This window comes from Sus scrofa, chromosome 1 (assembly GCF_000003025.6).
Source record: "Sus scrofa isolate TJ Tabasco breed Duroc chromosome 1, Sscrofa11.1, whole genome shotgun sequence".
Classification (NCBI taxonomy): Eukaryota; Metazoa; Chordata; class Mammalia; order Artiodactyla; family Suidae; genus Sus; species Sus scrofa.
The window spans coordinates 85,753,852-85,770,401 of record NC_010443.5 but is presented as its reverse complement, the minus strand read 5'-3'; the positions used below and the strand labels follow the sequence as shown (position 1 = coordinate 85,770,401).

General features: G+C 37.2%; 1 protein-coding gene across 2 annotated transcripts in view; it reads left to right on the top strand.

The window, feature by feature from the left end:
* The window catches only part of BCKDHB (branched chain keto acid dehydrogenase E1 subunit beta), a 261,843-nt gene extending 247,260 nt beyond the window's left edge, over positions 1–14,583 (top strand). Inside the window, exons 10-11 of one of the 2 annotated variants that reach the window (XM_021082900.1) lie at positions 11,638–11,786; positions 14,301–14,583. In XM_021082900.1, the coding sequence (XP_020938559.1) occupies positions 11,638–11,778 (141 nt within the window). In that variant the 3' untranslated portion in view covers positions 11,779–11,786; positions 14,301–14,583. 2 annotated transcript variants of the gene reach the window in all.

Here is a 16,550-nt window from a genome sequence, read left to right as displayed (position 1 = left end):
TGCGCCTTGCACTCAAACTAGCTGTTGGTCAAAAACGAGGAACAGATTCCACTTTTGTCCCTCCTTCCCTTCAACTTCTCCTCAGCGAGAATCTAAAAGACACCAAGCACAGACAGCCAAGCTTAACCTAGTGCAACTCCAACTAAAAAGATCCATTTATTCCCCAGTGACCCCTGCCCCAAGGCACTAAAAACTGCTAAGCTTTTTATTAAAATTGGAAAGAAAAAAAAAAAAGATCTTGATAGGGTATTTCCTAAACAAGCAGACATTTCCACCAGTTTCTCTTTCAAGGTGGTAGTGGTAACTCTAGTAATACAGTTTTCACCTTGCATCCATGAAAGACTGTTGTGCCCACTTTTAAAGTCTCCTGCAAGGAGACCCAGGAGGAACCAGGCAGGTGTGTGTACTCCTTCAAGTACCCCTGGGTGACCTCCGTCACCTCATTTGACCTTTGCCGGCCTCGGCACCCCACTTGTCACTGACACCTAGACTGCTGAAAGGATTCAGTGGGATGATATAAATCACTGTACTTGTTTATTATTCAGTAGGAACATCTCTTTGTCACTCTTGAGTGACCGCCTGGCTTTTCTGTTCTCTGACCACGTGTACTGCGTACTCCTTTTCCTGAACTGATGCATGGCCACCTGGACACATTTCTTTCCTGGTAGCCTCCGTGCTGTTTCTCAGGATATTCATCATGTGTTGGTTAAAGACAGAATTATTGGTTTGTGACCACATGTGAGATGTATGTACACTGTTGTCTGTTGGCATATGACTAATATGCTCTGTGGGGATCAGTGCTATGAGTCTTAGCCTGATGCCTCGTTGAGGGACGGGATTGAATTTTATATAGTTTAGCTCCAAGTAAGGAGATAAAAAATGGTATGTAAATGGTCTGGTCCAAATCAGTAAAATATATGAACATCAGCTGTTGATAGGACCTATATAAATGTCGTTCATGAAAATGTATTAAGGAATAGTCCCTCTGGACATTTCTAACATTAAATTTTCATGCTTAACTATGAAAGTAACCAGAACCAGCTCCCAGTTACTAACCACCCCTTCACTAATGTATCTATGATTTAATCAGGCTTGTTAGAAATTTGTCCACTCTGAGTATGCAATACAGACTTTGTGAGAATATGTACAGAATTGGGTTCACTTCATTAGCATACAGTTTATACAAAATTAAAAAAAAAGGAGGGAATGCATATTATCCCCCTAATTCTCAATTATCTCTTGATTCTTGAAATTTTAACATGAAAACATGTATGTAAATGCCTAGACATTCAACCTGAAGAGCTTCTTTGTAAGAAATATTACCCAACTTTAAAGGTAGAAACATGCATATGTAAATACAGTAAATAGGACTGAAAATATCTTTTGGACTCTGCATCATATATATATATATATTTTTTTATATAGACCATAATTAAAATTGCTAGAGTTGTTTTAATGAATAGGTTAAACTCCTTATGTTAACAAAAGTCATCTGCATGTAAATAATGAGAGCTCTTACAAGTAAGCCTTTTCTTAACAAAGGTCAGAGACTTCTGCCAGAAACTTGTTTGCTTTGTTAATTTGTTCAATTATTAAACTTTGGGAATGCTACTGCTCCTGGGTCCAGTTAACAAGTTTGGGAACCAATCTCCCTAATTGAAATAATTGATGCTAGCCTAGGACATTTATTTCTGCTGTGCTTTTCTTATTAAAATTGCAGTGACCTGATGACCAACATTAAGCTGCTAAGAAAAAAGTAACTTGGTCTGATTGATACATTCGGCAAAAGCAAGTTTAAAGGCTGTGTTGCTGTGACACCCCAGATTAACTTTAAAAAACAAATTATGTTTAATTCGCTAAAAAACATTGACATGTCTCTTTTGGCATCATATAGGTAAAACAAAGTTGATTTTTTCTCTTTCCTTGCTTTTTTTTTTACATTTAGCAAGTTGTTTCATCATTTTTTAAACATAAACAAAAATGTAGACTAGAAATTTAACGTTTAGAGAGAAAGAACCCGTAAAGAAAAAGCTGCCATTATACTGTAACAAAAGAGTATCATATGTAAATAGCAAATAGTTTAGCCCTCTTTTTCTATTGTTTGTTTGTTTTAATCCAACTTCTTAAACTTTTTAGAAAGATGCTGCCAGAGAGGGTCAAATCACTCTATTCTAGCAGTTTCGTTTTGTAATTAGTCTTGAAACTTCAAAAAACAGGTTGCAAAATGGGGACAGTGACACGTCCCACTAGCAATTTTCTGAGTGCAGGTTCAACCCCCACCCCCGATTCTAAAAGAATATGCTTTCTGTGAGACAAAGCAATCGTAAGGTCACTTCAGCCAGGATTGATTTCTGCCCTCCGAGCACCGTTTGGTGGTGTCAGAATGCCATACAAAGAATTTTGCTGAGAAACAAGCAGAAAAATTGAATGCCTTGTAGGATCATCAAAAGTTGCTTTACAGGAGTATTTTAAATGTCCTAATGCCAAGCCAAGCAAAAATCCTACCTTACAGAGAGTGATTTGTTCCTGAGACGACCCAGTGCTGCTAGTCGCTTATGTTTATCATTATGCATTTCCATTCTAAGGAAATTCCGCTCTCAAACTTCGCTGCCGGTGGATTCTTTTTTCTATAGGAAGAATTTTGAACTATAAAATTTGAGAAGCTTCAGCGTCTGTGGAAATTTGAGAGCATTGCCTTTTTTTTCCCCCTCTCTGTTGAATGTAAAGTGCTTTAACAAAGGCATTGTAGCCACAGTGCATTTTATATGTCAAGATTTGCACATCTTTCAAGAATTTAAGAGAACTTTAGATTTGGAACATTTTAAACATCAGCACATCTTTGAAGACTGATTGCAGCAAATTAACAGAGTATGTTGAGGGAAGATTTAATGAAGAAATTATTATTGTTGTTATTATTATTATTATTAGCCTTTGTACTCTTCAGGTGTAAATGGTGAGGCCGCCCCAGCGGGTCACAGCCCAAAACTATATCTGGGGGAATGTTCGAAAGCAGAACCAAACCAGAGTGGTTTGAATGGGGTGCTTGCTTTACCTTTGTGATTGCTAATTTAGTGTTTATGAACAATTAAAAAGACTTAATATTTGTAACATATTTAGTACCGTCTCTGGGCCATAATGAGCACTAGGTACTTAAAAAAAATGATTTCAGATAAGATTATAAATGGTAGAAAGAAGTTGTCCCTTGCTTTCACTTACTTCTGATTTTAAAATAGTGAAATTTACAAAAGTGTCATTTGGAGAAAAAAGCAATTTCTGCTATATAATAAGTTATTAACATTAATTTTAAAATTTGTTCTACAGTAATGTAAAATTGATGTATTGAGAGTCATAGGTAATTTTATATTAACATTTTCATATCCTAACACAACTGTCAAATTTGAACCATAAATCCTTTTCTATGTATATTTTAATAGCATTCTCTAACTCTGATTAAGGTAGCTAGACTGTATCCAAGGAAACCCGTTTGGATCAGAAATAATATTTCTGTCTAACTTCAGAAAGAAACTTCCATTTTAAAAATGGAATTTGAATTTAAGTGAAAATCTGAGTTTAGAATTCAGTTCCATTCTTTAACTAGCTGAAAGAAATCTTAGAAAACAAAATTTGTACTAAATTGCCAGTAATTTGCATTAAAGAGGAAGAAAGGGACTTTTTTTTTTTAATCGGCAGACATTGAAGATGTTCTAGTGAGGTTAAGCAATAGAGATCTTAACTTTTAATTTAGTCAAGGTTATAATTTTAAAGGAAAGTTTTGCTGAAATATTTGGGTTGACTATAATGTTTTGTAGTCATAGGTGTTATACAAAGCTGGATGAAATTATATTATTTGTATACTGTCTTATTTACTTGAATTGGTTCAACTGTATTTTAAAAGTGAGAGACCTCATATCAAGTGTTTGTTGAGTGCATCTCGTGTGCATGGTATTAGAAAAATAAAATAAACATAGCTGTAATGATGAGGGGAGCATCCTGTTAGTTTGGAGATAGAGTAGGGACTCTGCGGTCTGAAGAGTACATTCCATAGGTCTGTGCTATATAGAAGAGTGATACAGACATAACATGTATATTTTAAGCTCCGTTTTTTAAAAAAGCAATATATACTGCTCAAACCATTAGGGTAAATGAAAAATACTTTATTTTACATCAGTAAAGTTGTATTTGTTTAATTCAGTAATGAAATTAATTCCAAGTTCCTGGCAGAGTGCCTTCTCAGGTTTCTGTGACTCATTTGTGATTCAGACACCAGCATCATTTTTTCTCATCTGCTGAAACTCAAATGTTTTGGCTGTGGGCAAGTTTTCATGGTAGATTTGAAACAAATATTCTCTGATAATATTTGGAAGCTGGGTGATGTCTCACCTTACATAAATAACTAGGAGTCATCAACTTCAAATCAAAACATAGGTCTCTAAGTTCATGGACTATCAAATAGACATCATTTTGGTATGTAAATTTTGTTTTCCTCATATTTTTTTAGTTCAACTCTTGCATAGTTCATTACGGCTCCTAGACAACTAATTGAATTTAGAAGCAAAATATTTTGCTTTATTTTCAATAATAACTAAGAAGGACTAAATGGTGTTGGAGTTTAGGTACTAAGCACATTCGCAAATCACTTCAAGCTGTTTCTTAATGTTTTCTCCTAGAAAACAGATGATAACTCTACAATCTATATGCCTTGTTCAGTGCTTATAACATCAATAAGCTTAATTTACCCTCCCCCTCCAACGCCCTCTTAGAAACAAAATGTGCGCCCCTAATTTAAATGTGGTAGGAGCAGCATAATGATTATGTGGTATAACCTGGACCTTTTTGTTTGCAAAGTAATTTACAAATCTGAGTTATTACTTTGGAATTAAGTTGTGGACTGATCGTCCTCATTGTTCCAAGGAGGAATATGAAATCCGGATTCATCAGATAATCCTATAGGCAGTGCATTTTGACTTTGATGTGTTTCTCATCACAGTGCCCTGTGTTTCTGACTTTCCATTAAAACTTTAGGAAAATTAGCTGAATAGTTTCTCAGGAAAGGGGGAAGAAATTTCATCATCCTGTATCAGCCGTAAGAAAGTAGGAACATAAAAGACCTAATTTTTTCTTATCTCACTTTAAACTTCACAACTTTCCAAGATGTAGTCTTGTGCAATGGGCTGTATCCAACTTTCTGACATTCGAAAGACCAAATAAAAATTATAACAAAATTGTTCTTAGAAAGAAATTTGAATTATTTTTAAAGCAATCATTCAGTTCTCATTTTTTCCTTCAATGCAATTTCAGACTCAGGTTAAACCAGAAATTGACACAACACTAAATCAACTACAATAAAAAGTAAATTAAAAATTAAACAAATTAAAGATATTTACAAAGCAACGTGAAAAAAACTAAATCAAATGATAGTATTTGGTCTTTATTCTTGACTATTTTTTGAAGTGTGTGTGTCTTGATCACATTACCTGGAACCTTCCAGTAGCTGACTGACAGGCTACATTTCTATAGTAGCAATGCTTGAAAATTATGTTCTTTTGCCCCGGGTGTGTGTGTGTGTGTTATTTTTTTAACCATTTCTGGAGTGCCTGACTTCCCTATCTGGCCATAATTACTCTGTCATTCTAGGCCCAGAACTGGCAATCAGTGTGTAGGCTCCCTGCTCCCCACCAGGGGGCAGCACCAGATCCTGCCTTTCTGGTGAGCTCAGCCTCGTTCCTTCTGTGGCCTCAGTGGCCTCCACCCTCCTTCCTCATGCAGCAGTACTTGTTTTGAGTATTTTCTTACATTTTTTAAGGCTTAGTAAGTGTCCAATAAATAGTAGCTGTCAGGCACAACACTATAATGGATGTTAACTTTTCAGTGTTGGCTGTTCTTTGTACCAAAATCTTGTCTTCAATGGTGCTTTGGTCTATCATTTCAGATATCTTGGGTTTATTATAACTTGGAAATCTTAAGAGGAAAATAAAAATCTAGCAATTACTAGGTCAATTATACTTTAAAAACAAACTTAAAGAAAAATCAGATTTGTGGTTACTGGAGGCAGAGGGGGAACTGCATGAAGGCAGTCAAAAGGTGCCAACTTCCAGTTATAAGTACTAGGATTCAATGTACAACTGCTGTTTGTTATATATGAAAGCTCTTAAGAATTAGTCTTGGAGTGCTCTGGTGGCCTAGTGATTAAAAAGATCTGGTGTTGTCGCTACTGTGGCTCTGGTCACTCTGATCCGGGTTTGATCCCTGGCCAGAAACTTTTGCAGGCCATGGGAGCACCCTCCAAAAAAAAAAAAGGTAAATAAAAATAAAAAGAAAGAAAGAAAGAGTCCTAAGAGTTCTCATCACAAGGAAACATTTTTTTGTTTCTATTTCCCTAATTTTGTATTTAGATGAGATGATGAATATTTACTAATCTTACTGTGACAATCATTTCATGATACATGAGTCAAATCATGATGCTGCACACCTTAAGCTTACATAGGGCTCTATGTCAATTATATCGCAATAAAACTGGAAGAAAAAAAACCTAGCAATTACTGAGCACTATGATATGTTAGGCATGAAACCAGGTACTTCTCATATGCTGCTGCCCAAGCTAGAGAGGCAAATAGGCAGAGTAAGAGTGGAGTCACAAAATGATAACACGACCGACAGAATTTTTGATACTTCTCTTTTGCTGTCAACAGAGCCTTAGAGATGTTAAATCCTAGTAGAACAAAGATTCCTTTCAGATAGAATTCCATGCTGGATCAATTACATTATACAGCATTGCCATAAAAACAACAAAAAGATTTGTTGCAAGTCACCATAGCTGCAGGGTAGAATGCCTGACACTGATTTCAGTGATATAACTCCTGTGACACGGTGACAAGGATTTATAGCTCAGGTCCTTAGAACTTTAATGGAGAAATGAGGTTAAATATTGAGATATCTTGAGGGAACCCATGAAAACCCAAATATACATGCCTTTACATACCCATGTACATAACATGTAACCTGTATTACATTCACCAAAACACATGAATAACTGCCATATACTTCATTTTTCTTGTGATGAGAAGTATTAAGATCTAGTCTCTTAATAACTTTGAATATGCCATACAGTATTATTAACTATAGCTAATATTAAGTACACTTAATTTTTCAAAACCTAGCGATAATATTTATTCTAAAACAATCGTGGATCCTATTTTTTTTAATGTTTATTTACTCTCTCTTACCTGCTAGAAAATTGATAGTCTCTCCATCCTTCACAATTTCAACAAGGCGTTTAAAATTTTTTTTTGCTTTGTTACAGAACATAGGAAAATAATGTGTTTTGCCTGCATCTGCGATTTTTAGGATTTGGAATTGTTATTTCATATCATTTGCTTCCTTTTCTGGTTATAACATGCATAGAAACCCAGATGGCTAATATGTAAGCAGTTTGAGTTATGCGTCTTTAAATCATTTAGGACCGCCTGGAGCTTCCTGATACCCAAGACTGTCTGTTTATCACTCTGTGTTACTGTCCTGCTTAAATGTGTGCTTTCAGCTTTTTCACATCTTAACTCTAGTTTCCTTATATATACATGGGAAAGGCTTCTTAGACCGAATTTAACCCTCTCGATGGTCTATGGTAAAACCTTATTCCCAGCCTGCCTTCCACTTTACCATTTTTAAACATTTTTATTGTTGTTATTGCTATGCCTCAAAATTTGCAGAATGAATACAGTCAGCTTTGAGTCTTAACTTGATGATGTATGTAGCTGGTCCACCTTGAACAAGTTCCTTCAACTTGGTTTCCTCATTGGAAGTGAAATATAATACCTACCTTATAGATTTGTTAAAACGATTAAATGAGATAAACTAGAACTCATTTAGCACTGTGTCGCTACATCCTAAGTACTGCTTGCTATTCTTAACATAAGAAAATTTTCATACTTATAGAAAGACACATTCAGAAGTAAATTCAAATATCATCACCTAGAATTTCCTGTGAGGGTCTTTTAGAAGGACTAGACTATCCCTTTTTCTCAAAGCACCTGATTATTTATGTCAAAGCACATACTGTATAGGTAGGTGTTACTACCTCGTAGTTTCCTTTTGGCTCTTTTCACTGGATCCAGGGTGAGAAACTTTGGAACACGTATAGCTGGAAGAAAGTTTCTCTTGGCCCTGCCTGGGTTCTCTTCTGTTGCCCCTGGTTACATGCTCCACTGTGATCTGCTTTGGAACCTTGCAGTCCCATCCATCATTGTGCCAAACAGATTGAGCCGGTCTGCACACAAGCTCTCCAGGAAGGGAGACCAGAAACTGGTACTTCCTATCTTAGCCCCTGGCTGGATATTACTGGTAACCCTCATGACAACCCCGCAGATTAAGTAATTATCTATTCCTAATTTTATGGGTTTCTACTTCTAAATCAAAAATCATCACAGTTTTAAAAATATGAGTGGGCATATGTGGCCAATGAAAAAGAAGCATATGATTAATCTGAATTGTCTTGAAAGTTCAGGGCACGTGGTTGCTGTAGTTAGGGTGTCATAATGTGGAAATAATGTAGAGAGATAAACTTTGTGCAGCATTAATCTGGTATGTTGATCTACAAATCTTCTGAGAAGTTTTAAATATTTCTGTGTCTGTGTGTACATATGGCTTCTAGAGGGAAAAAAATGAGCTTGAACAAGGACACTTATTTTTTTGTTTGTGGTTTGGTTTGGTTTTGGCCATGCCCGCAGAATACGGAAATTCCCAGGCCAGGGATCGAACCCACGCCACAGCAGAGTACCAAGCCACTGCAGTGACAATGCCAGATCCTTAACATACTGTACCACCAGGGAACTCCAAGGATGCCTGTTTTGATAGTTGCCAAAGACACACATAGTTACAGAGAGATCGTGTATGTGAACCAGTTTAGTAGGAAGTAACTGCACAGCTGCTTGACCCAAACATCTTATTTCTGATTTCTTTAAAAGAAGTTTTAATACAAGTCCATGGAAAGAAAAACTTGTCTCTTTAATACTTCAGAGAGAATAATAACTTGTTATAATAATAATAATAATAATAATAATTCTATTATTATTATTATTGTATAATAATTATTATAGTATTATATTATTATATTATATTATAATATTATAATGTTATTATAACAGAAATAATAACTTGTACTCTTTAATACTTTAATACTTATCTCTTTAATACTCTTTAATAACTTGTCTCTTTAATATTTCAGATAGCAAAGCATTAAAATTTTATACTGTTTCCATTGGTTAGGATATATCTTTATAAAACTAAATCATATATTCTTGAATTATCTTCCATGATTTTTATAGTTCATTTATATATAATACTTTATAATCATTTAATTCTACATACCTTATAGTAACTACTTCCAAGTTAAGAAAATACTATATATAAAATAACAGATTTGTGTAAATAAAACAGGAACCTTTATTTGCATAAGAAGAGGATTCCTTTTACTCTTTCCTTTATCTCAGTGCCACATAATTACAAAGGCATTGCTATGACATCATAGCTCCAACAGTACGTATAATGTACAAGTGGGATCATTTTGTCACCTCCTTGCCACTCCCTGCCTCCAAGGGTGACCACTGTTTACAGTTCAAGCGTGACCTCACAGCCTTTTTCTGTGCCTCTGCAAACATATCGACGTATTCCTGTAGCATGCTCGCACATTCTTGAGGAATTAGAAGCACTGATATTTGAAAAAAAAAAAAATTAGTTTGGTGATGTTGGTCATTCTGCTAAAAAATAGTGATTTTCACAAACACTGAAACATCCTTCTATCAGCTTTCCAGGGAACTAGCTTGAAAGAATAATATTTTCTAACATGCAGAAGATCAAAGGTATTTAAGTGAAATATTTTGCCCTTGCTTTTCAGTATTCAGCAGTGCCCATGGATATTTTGTTTATGAAGAATGTAGTATTCAGGGGAGGTGAAAAAAGCAGGTCATGTCAACTGAAGTAATAAACTGAGTTAATCCCAAATTGACAATTTAAATCCCTTTAAAATTACTTATTTCAGTCAAGAAACAGCCCACCCAATCTGTCATCTCTTTGAACTCATTAGTTGTGGAATTTCTTAGGTGACTCTAAACCTTACGCATTCAAGGTTCTCATGTTGTTGATGAAGATTTCCTGTTGCTGGAAGAGCCAGCCTGTATATGGTGCTGGATAAGAATTTAAAAATACAGTTAGTAAAATTTCTAAGAAACTGTGAACCCTCTCAACTCCTTTGGAACATAAGGCCGTGTAGAAAGTAGATGTGTAAAAACCCAAGATTGTGATTTCAGGTAATAGTGGTGAATGGTAGTATCATTTTTCTCTGACTAGTTTAATCACGTATCTCTTTTTTGATTTTTTTTAATGCTCTAAAATTTTTATTTTCAAATTTGAATTTTTCCCTTGAATAACATTATTTTTTTCCCCTTGAAGATAATTTCCTACAGGGTCTCCTGTGATTGGGATCTTACTTTTTTTTTTTTTTTTTTTGAGCCAGATCACTAGCCTCACCTGGTGGAGTTCATACTTCTTAGGGAAGAGTGATAATTGGGCCTCAGCTGTGGGTTGTGCTGAGTTCAGTGCTGTGGGAGTTCAGGGCCAAAGCACATCCCTCATCAGTGGGGCAGGATTGGGGAGGTACTATCAAGGAAGGCTTCCTGGTGGAGATGCCTCCTAAGGTGATAGCAGGGAGATGTCAGTGCATCTGTTAGGCAAAGAGCAGTGGGCTTGGGTTGTGAGTAGCCCGGGACTGACAGCATCTACCAAAGCCTGGCGCTGAGAGAGACCTGGTCATAGTGAAGTAAATGGTAGTTCAGTCTGCTAGTGATAATGTATATTATGAAAGTAATACATGTTGACTATATGTAAAATTTGAAAAATGCAGGAAACAGGAAAACACTTACCATCACTAATTCAACCTGCAGAGTTTACTGTGAACATTTTGTTATAATTCTGCCATACATTTATATTTGTAGAATAGCCTGTTTGGTATAATCCCAGAGGGTGTGTATGCTTAAAATACACATAGAAACATGAAAATATACTCTAAGTAAAACTGGGATCATGCCAAATATGTCATTATCTGTTTTGTTTTTGGTTTTTGGTTTTTGTCTGTGCTTGTGACATGCAGAAGTCCCCAGGCCAGAGATCAAACCTGAGCCACAGCAGTGACCATTCCAGACCCTTAGCCTGCTGTGCCACCAGGATACTCTGGTTACCTGCTTTTTTCACATTATAATATATGTAATTATTTTAATACCCTTGGGTGCATTGTATGTTAAATCATAATGTTTCATATCTATGAATAAAAAGCAGTGTTCTTGGAGTTCCTGTTATGACTCAGTGGGTTAAGGACTCAACATAGTGTCTGTGGTGATGTGGGTTCGATCCCTGGCCTCACTCAGCAGGTTAAGGATCCGGCATCGCCACAATCTGCAGTCTGGGTCACAGATGTGGCTCAGATCCCATGTTGCTGTGGCTGTGGTGTAGGTCTCAGTTTTAGCTTCGATTAGATGCCTGGCCCTGGGAATTTCCATATGCCGTGGGTGCGGATGTAAAAGGAAAAAACAAAACAAAACAAAAAACATCAGTGTTCTTAAAGTTAACCATCTGGATTCTTCTCTGCAGGAAGAATGTTTCCTGAACCTTGAAGCTCCTATATCCAGAGTTTGTGGGTATGACACGCCATTCCCTCACATTTTTGAGCCGTTCTATATCCCAGACAAATGGAAATGCTATGATGCCCTTCGCAAAATGATCAACTATTGACCAGGGAGGTAAGTCTGCCCTGCTTTTTGAGAAAGCTAGTGAGGGTCCCTTACATTGATGTCCTGTGAGCCAAGGAACAACAGTCATCAGTGTGTTGTATTTTCGTAACTGGCAACTTTCAGAACAAAGCGTGGATTTCAGAAAAAAAATGTAAACCTATGTTCACATTTAATAGAAACATATCAAGCATATGTATTATCTGATTCCTATAAAACAGAAGCATCCATATGTTACCATCGAATAACACCAGATGAAGCTGCCCTCTGCCGTGATTGCAAATAAGTCTTACTCCAGTGGTTCCAACTTTTACCCTCCTTTCTGTATATTTTCACCAGTATTTTAAACTATTCATGAATAGGGATAATTTCTGTTATGGAAAGACGGCACTTCAAGCACCATTAATTTGGACGCCAGTGATTTAAACTATATAGGTGTTCCCATTATGGCTCAGTGGGAACTAGTATCCATGAGGATGTGGGTTCAATCCCTAGCCTTGCTCAGTGGGTTAAGGATCCAGTGTTGCCATGAGCTGTGGTTATAGATCACAGAGTTCAAATCCCACATTGCTGTGGCTGCAAGGTGGACTGGTAGCTGTGGCTCAGATTTGACTCCTAGCCTGGCAACTTCCATATGCTCCAGGTGTGGCCCTCAAAAAAAAAAAAAAAAAAAAAAGAAAGAAAGCAAGCACAAAACCAAACCAAAACAAACAAAAAACTAAAACATAAACTATATGATGATTCTTAGCATTCTGAAATGTGCCTTTATATTATCTTGAAAGATAGGTTTGTTGAACAGAAAACCTGTTTATTATGTATAAGGGAAATTGTTACTTTAAAAAGATATTCAGGGAGTTCCCGTCCTGGCGCAGTGGTTAACGAATCCGACTAGGAACCATGAGGTTGCGGGTTTGGTCCCTGCCCTTGCTCAGTGGATTAAGGATCCGGCGTTGCCATGAGCTGTGGTGTAGGTTGCAGACGTGGCTCGGATCTCGCGTTGCTGTGGCTCTGGCGTAGGCCGGAGACTACAGCTCCGATTCGACCCCTAGCCTGGGAACCTCCATATGCCGCGGGAGTGGCCCAAGAAATAGCGAAAAAAAAAATAATAATAAAAAAAAGATATTCAGCACTACTACCATTTCCAGACCTTTTTTGGATAATAAGTGATATGTATTCATTGAGATTTTCTAGGCCATGCTTTTCTGTGCCTCCAGCAGTTTTACTCTGGCAAAAATGAATACCATTTAAAAACTGTTAAGTTAGTTTTCCACAGTTTTAATTAAGAAGTTGTTGTCATTAATATACTGATTTACTTTATCTCTGGCATTTATGAAATGGTTCAAAATGCATACATGGGAGTTAAATGCTTCACATTTTAATACTTAGGTTGTCCAAATAATAATAATACATTTTAAAGAACTGTATTGAAGGGAAAAGTGAGAATAGGTTTTAGATAGTAACATAGCCCAGACTTTTTTAAAGTTTAGAAAACACTGCAATCCCTGAATTCTATGTATGGATATTAAGGCCCACTCACCTACCAGAGCCAGACACCTTTACATTTGTCCATGTAGAGAAAATACTGCCCTCATCTGGCACTAGGATCCCCATGGTGGTAGTTCTGTTCTGAGGATATTGTTATGGGCATAAGTTAGGGCCACACTTACTTATGTAAGTGTGTCGTAAGTTAGTCCACACGCCCCCTGTCTTCTCTTGGACACGTAGAAGTAGATGCTGTCTTTCTGATGTCCTCTTAATGTCTATGAGGGCAGCCAGCTTCTACAGGCTCGTTTAGGACTGGTTAGAGGACTTTATCACTTTTATGTCCATCTTATCCCTTCCATGGTCCATCTATAACAGGGAGTCAAGGTAAGGCTGTGTGCCTTAGTGTTATTTCTTTTCTTTTCTTTTTTTTTTTTTTTTTTTTTTCCTTTTTTGGCCCCATCCATGGCATATGGAAGTTCCTGGGCCAGGGATCGAATCCAAGCCACAGCTGCAACCTATGCCATAGCTGTGGCAATGTCAGATCCTTAACCGCTATGCCACAGCAGGAACTCCCTTGTTGCTATTTTTAAAGGTACTGGTTTTAAATTTGGATGTGTATTTCTTTGTTCTCTTTTCTTGTCTTCTCTTTTCTTTTCGAGCCGTACCCATGGCATAGGAAAGTTCCCAGGCTAGGGGTCAAATTGGAGCTACACGACAGCCATGGCAATGCCAGATTGGAGCCACGTCTGCAATTTACATCACAGCTCATGGCAACGCTGGATCCTTAACCCAGTGCACGAGGCTAGGGACTGAACTCATGAATACTAGTTGAGTTCATTACTGCCGAGCCATTATGGGAACTCCTGGACTTGTATTTCTTTTTGAACATAAAAACATCTTCAGGTCTATTGTGAAAATGTGATACAAGAATAGCTCTGCTCTGCTGGAAGTTAAATATGTCATTAAAGAAAGTAATCATACAATCTATATTTAGTTCAGGGTGGCCAGAATGTCTATAATTATTATTTATTTCTTTTACAGAAAAACTTGAAGATTGTGACTAGATACTGAAATATTTTTCTGATTTTTTTTTCTATATTTCCTCTTCTTGAAAATGGAGTTTTTATGAAATGAACCATCTTGGATATTGGTTGAAAAATTATGAATTACTGTATTAAGACATGTAAATTGATCATTTCCATTAAGAGTATTTCAGAGTAATTTTTAAATGTTCCACATGGTAGGCTTATAAATTCTACTTAATTGCATCTGTACATATTGGCTGTGGGATAGTGTTCAATAAAGGAAAATCAGATTGTCTTCATATCACGTCTCTTTTTTTTCATTAGTAGAAAGAATTTTTGTGGCAGAGCAATAAACTTGTTCATTAAATCTGAATGAAAGTGAAATGTTTAGAAATGCTGATTCTTTCAACTTCATCGTATTTGGTTTTGTTCTTTGTGGCTAAGATGGTTGTATGTTGACGAAACTTCTGGGATTTTTCCCTTGTTCTTCCCTTTTGTCCCGACAAGGTGGTGTAGTGCTGAACAAATGTACTTTTTCTCCAGACTGTAGTGGGGTGGGATCAACCTTGCTGCCTCTTTTTTTTTGGGGGGGGAGATGGCCAGCCCAAGCCTGTCTCTTGCGACAAAATTGTCATTTAAACGTCCATCTTGTTTGTTCTGGCTTGCTTTGGTTTTGGTTTTTTGGCCGTGATGTTATAAATGTTTTTTTCCATGTTCTTTATATTATTAAGTAGCTAAAAAAAGAGAAGAAAATACGTTAACAGCAACTAAGGACTCTGTTGGACAGGAGGAAGCCTGCTTGCTGGGGACTTGGCCAGGGCCTCTTTTTCTGATTGGGCCTCTCCTGCCCTTTACCATGGTTTAGCAATACCTAAGGACAGTCTCAGGGACCCCTTTGCAGAGTCCTCATCCCAGCCCTGCCCCCAGAGGAAGGGCTGTCAGATCCCTTCTCCTCCCATACGCTTGAGAGGAGCTGCTCCCCACCAGTTCCAGCAGAAAGATCCCCACCTCCCACAAAAAAAAAAAAAAAAAAAAACCCAGAGAAATGGGGTCATGTAGTGTTTTCCTTTCTCCGTAAACACTAGGGGAAAAATGGGCATTTTTTTAAGGATTACCAATGCATACATTACTTTAAAACTACAATTTAAAAAGTTGTGTCCTGGGAGTTCCCATCTTGGCTCAGAGGTAACAAACCCAACTAGTATCCATGAGGATGCAGGTTCGATCCCTGGCCTCACTCAGTCGGTTGTAAGAATCCGACATTGCTCTGAGCTGTGGTGTAGGTCACAGACGTGGCTCAGATCCCGTGTTGCTGTGGCCGTGGCAGCAGATATAACTCCAATTCGACCCCTAGCCTGGGAATTTCCCCATGCCTTGGGTGCAGCCCTAAAATAAATAAATAAATAAATATAATATATATATATATATAAATGTTTCCTGTTTATTTTTATCAGATTTTTTAGAGCCAGAATATAGAAATTGACAATTTGTAGATTGCCAGAAACTTTGAGGGTCAAGTAAAGGCACTTTGCGACAGATTCTGGATAGCAGAGGCTGAAATAAAGAACAAAAAAGCATTTGTTAGGGTTAAAAATACAGCTCTGTGCTTGGTGTAAAAATAGAAACACCTGAACAGTCTAGGATGGAAAAAGATGTACTTGTTAGCAGTAAGTTTGGAAGAGATTTAGGGAATCCATTAGGCTTATGGTTCAGGATATTCTGAGTTTTAGATGCCAGAACTCAGTATGGACCTTGGCTTTGGCCTTCCCTCTCCACTAAGGCTGCAGGCGTCCTTGCCGGGAACTCTGATCTCATGGGGTCAGTCCAGCAGAGCAGGGAACGTATGCTGCTCTTCCACGTCTTGGCTGATAATGGGTTCTATTTGAACATATTTGCTTTAGTCAAACTCAGTTTTTTTAGTTGATATTATTTATGATTTTAGGGGAAGTTACTTAAGTTATATTGCCATTGGTATCTTTTTAGTACTATTTTTAAAATGCATTTGTTACTGTAAGAATTTTCTCCTAGCTAATTTTATTTTATTTTATTTTACTTCATTTTATTTTATTTTATTTTTTGCTTTTTAGGGCCACACCCATGGCACATGGAAGTTCCCAGGCTAGGGATGAATCGGAGCTATAGATGCCGGCCTATACCACAGCCACAGCAACATGGGATCTGAGCCACATCTGTGAACCTACAACACAGCTCACAGCAACGCCATATCCTTAACCCACTGAGTGAGGCTGGGGATCGAACCCTCATC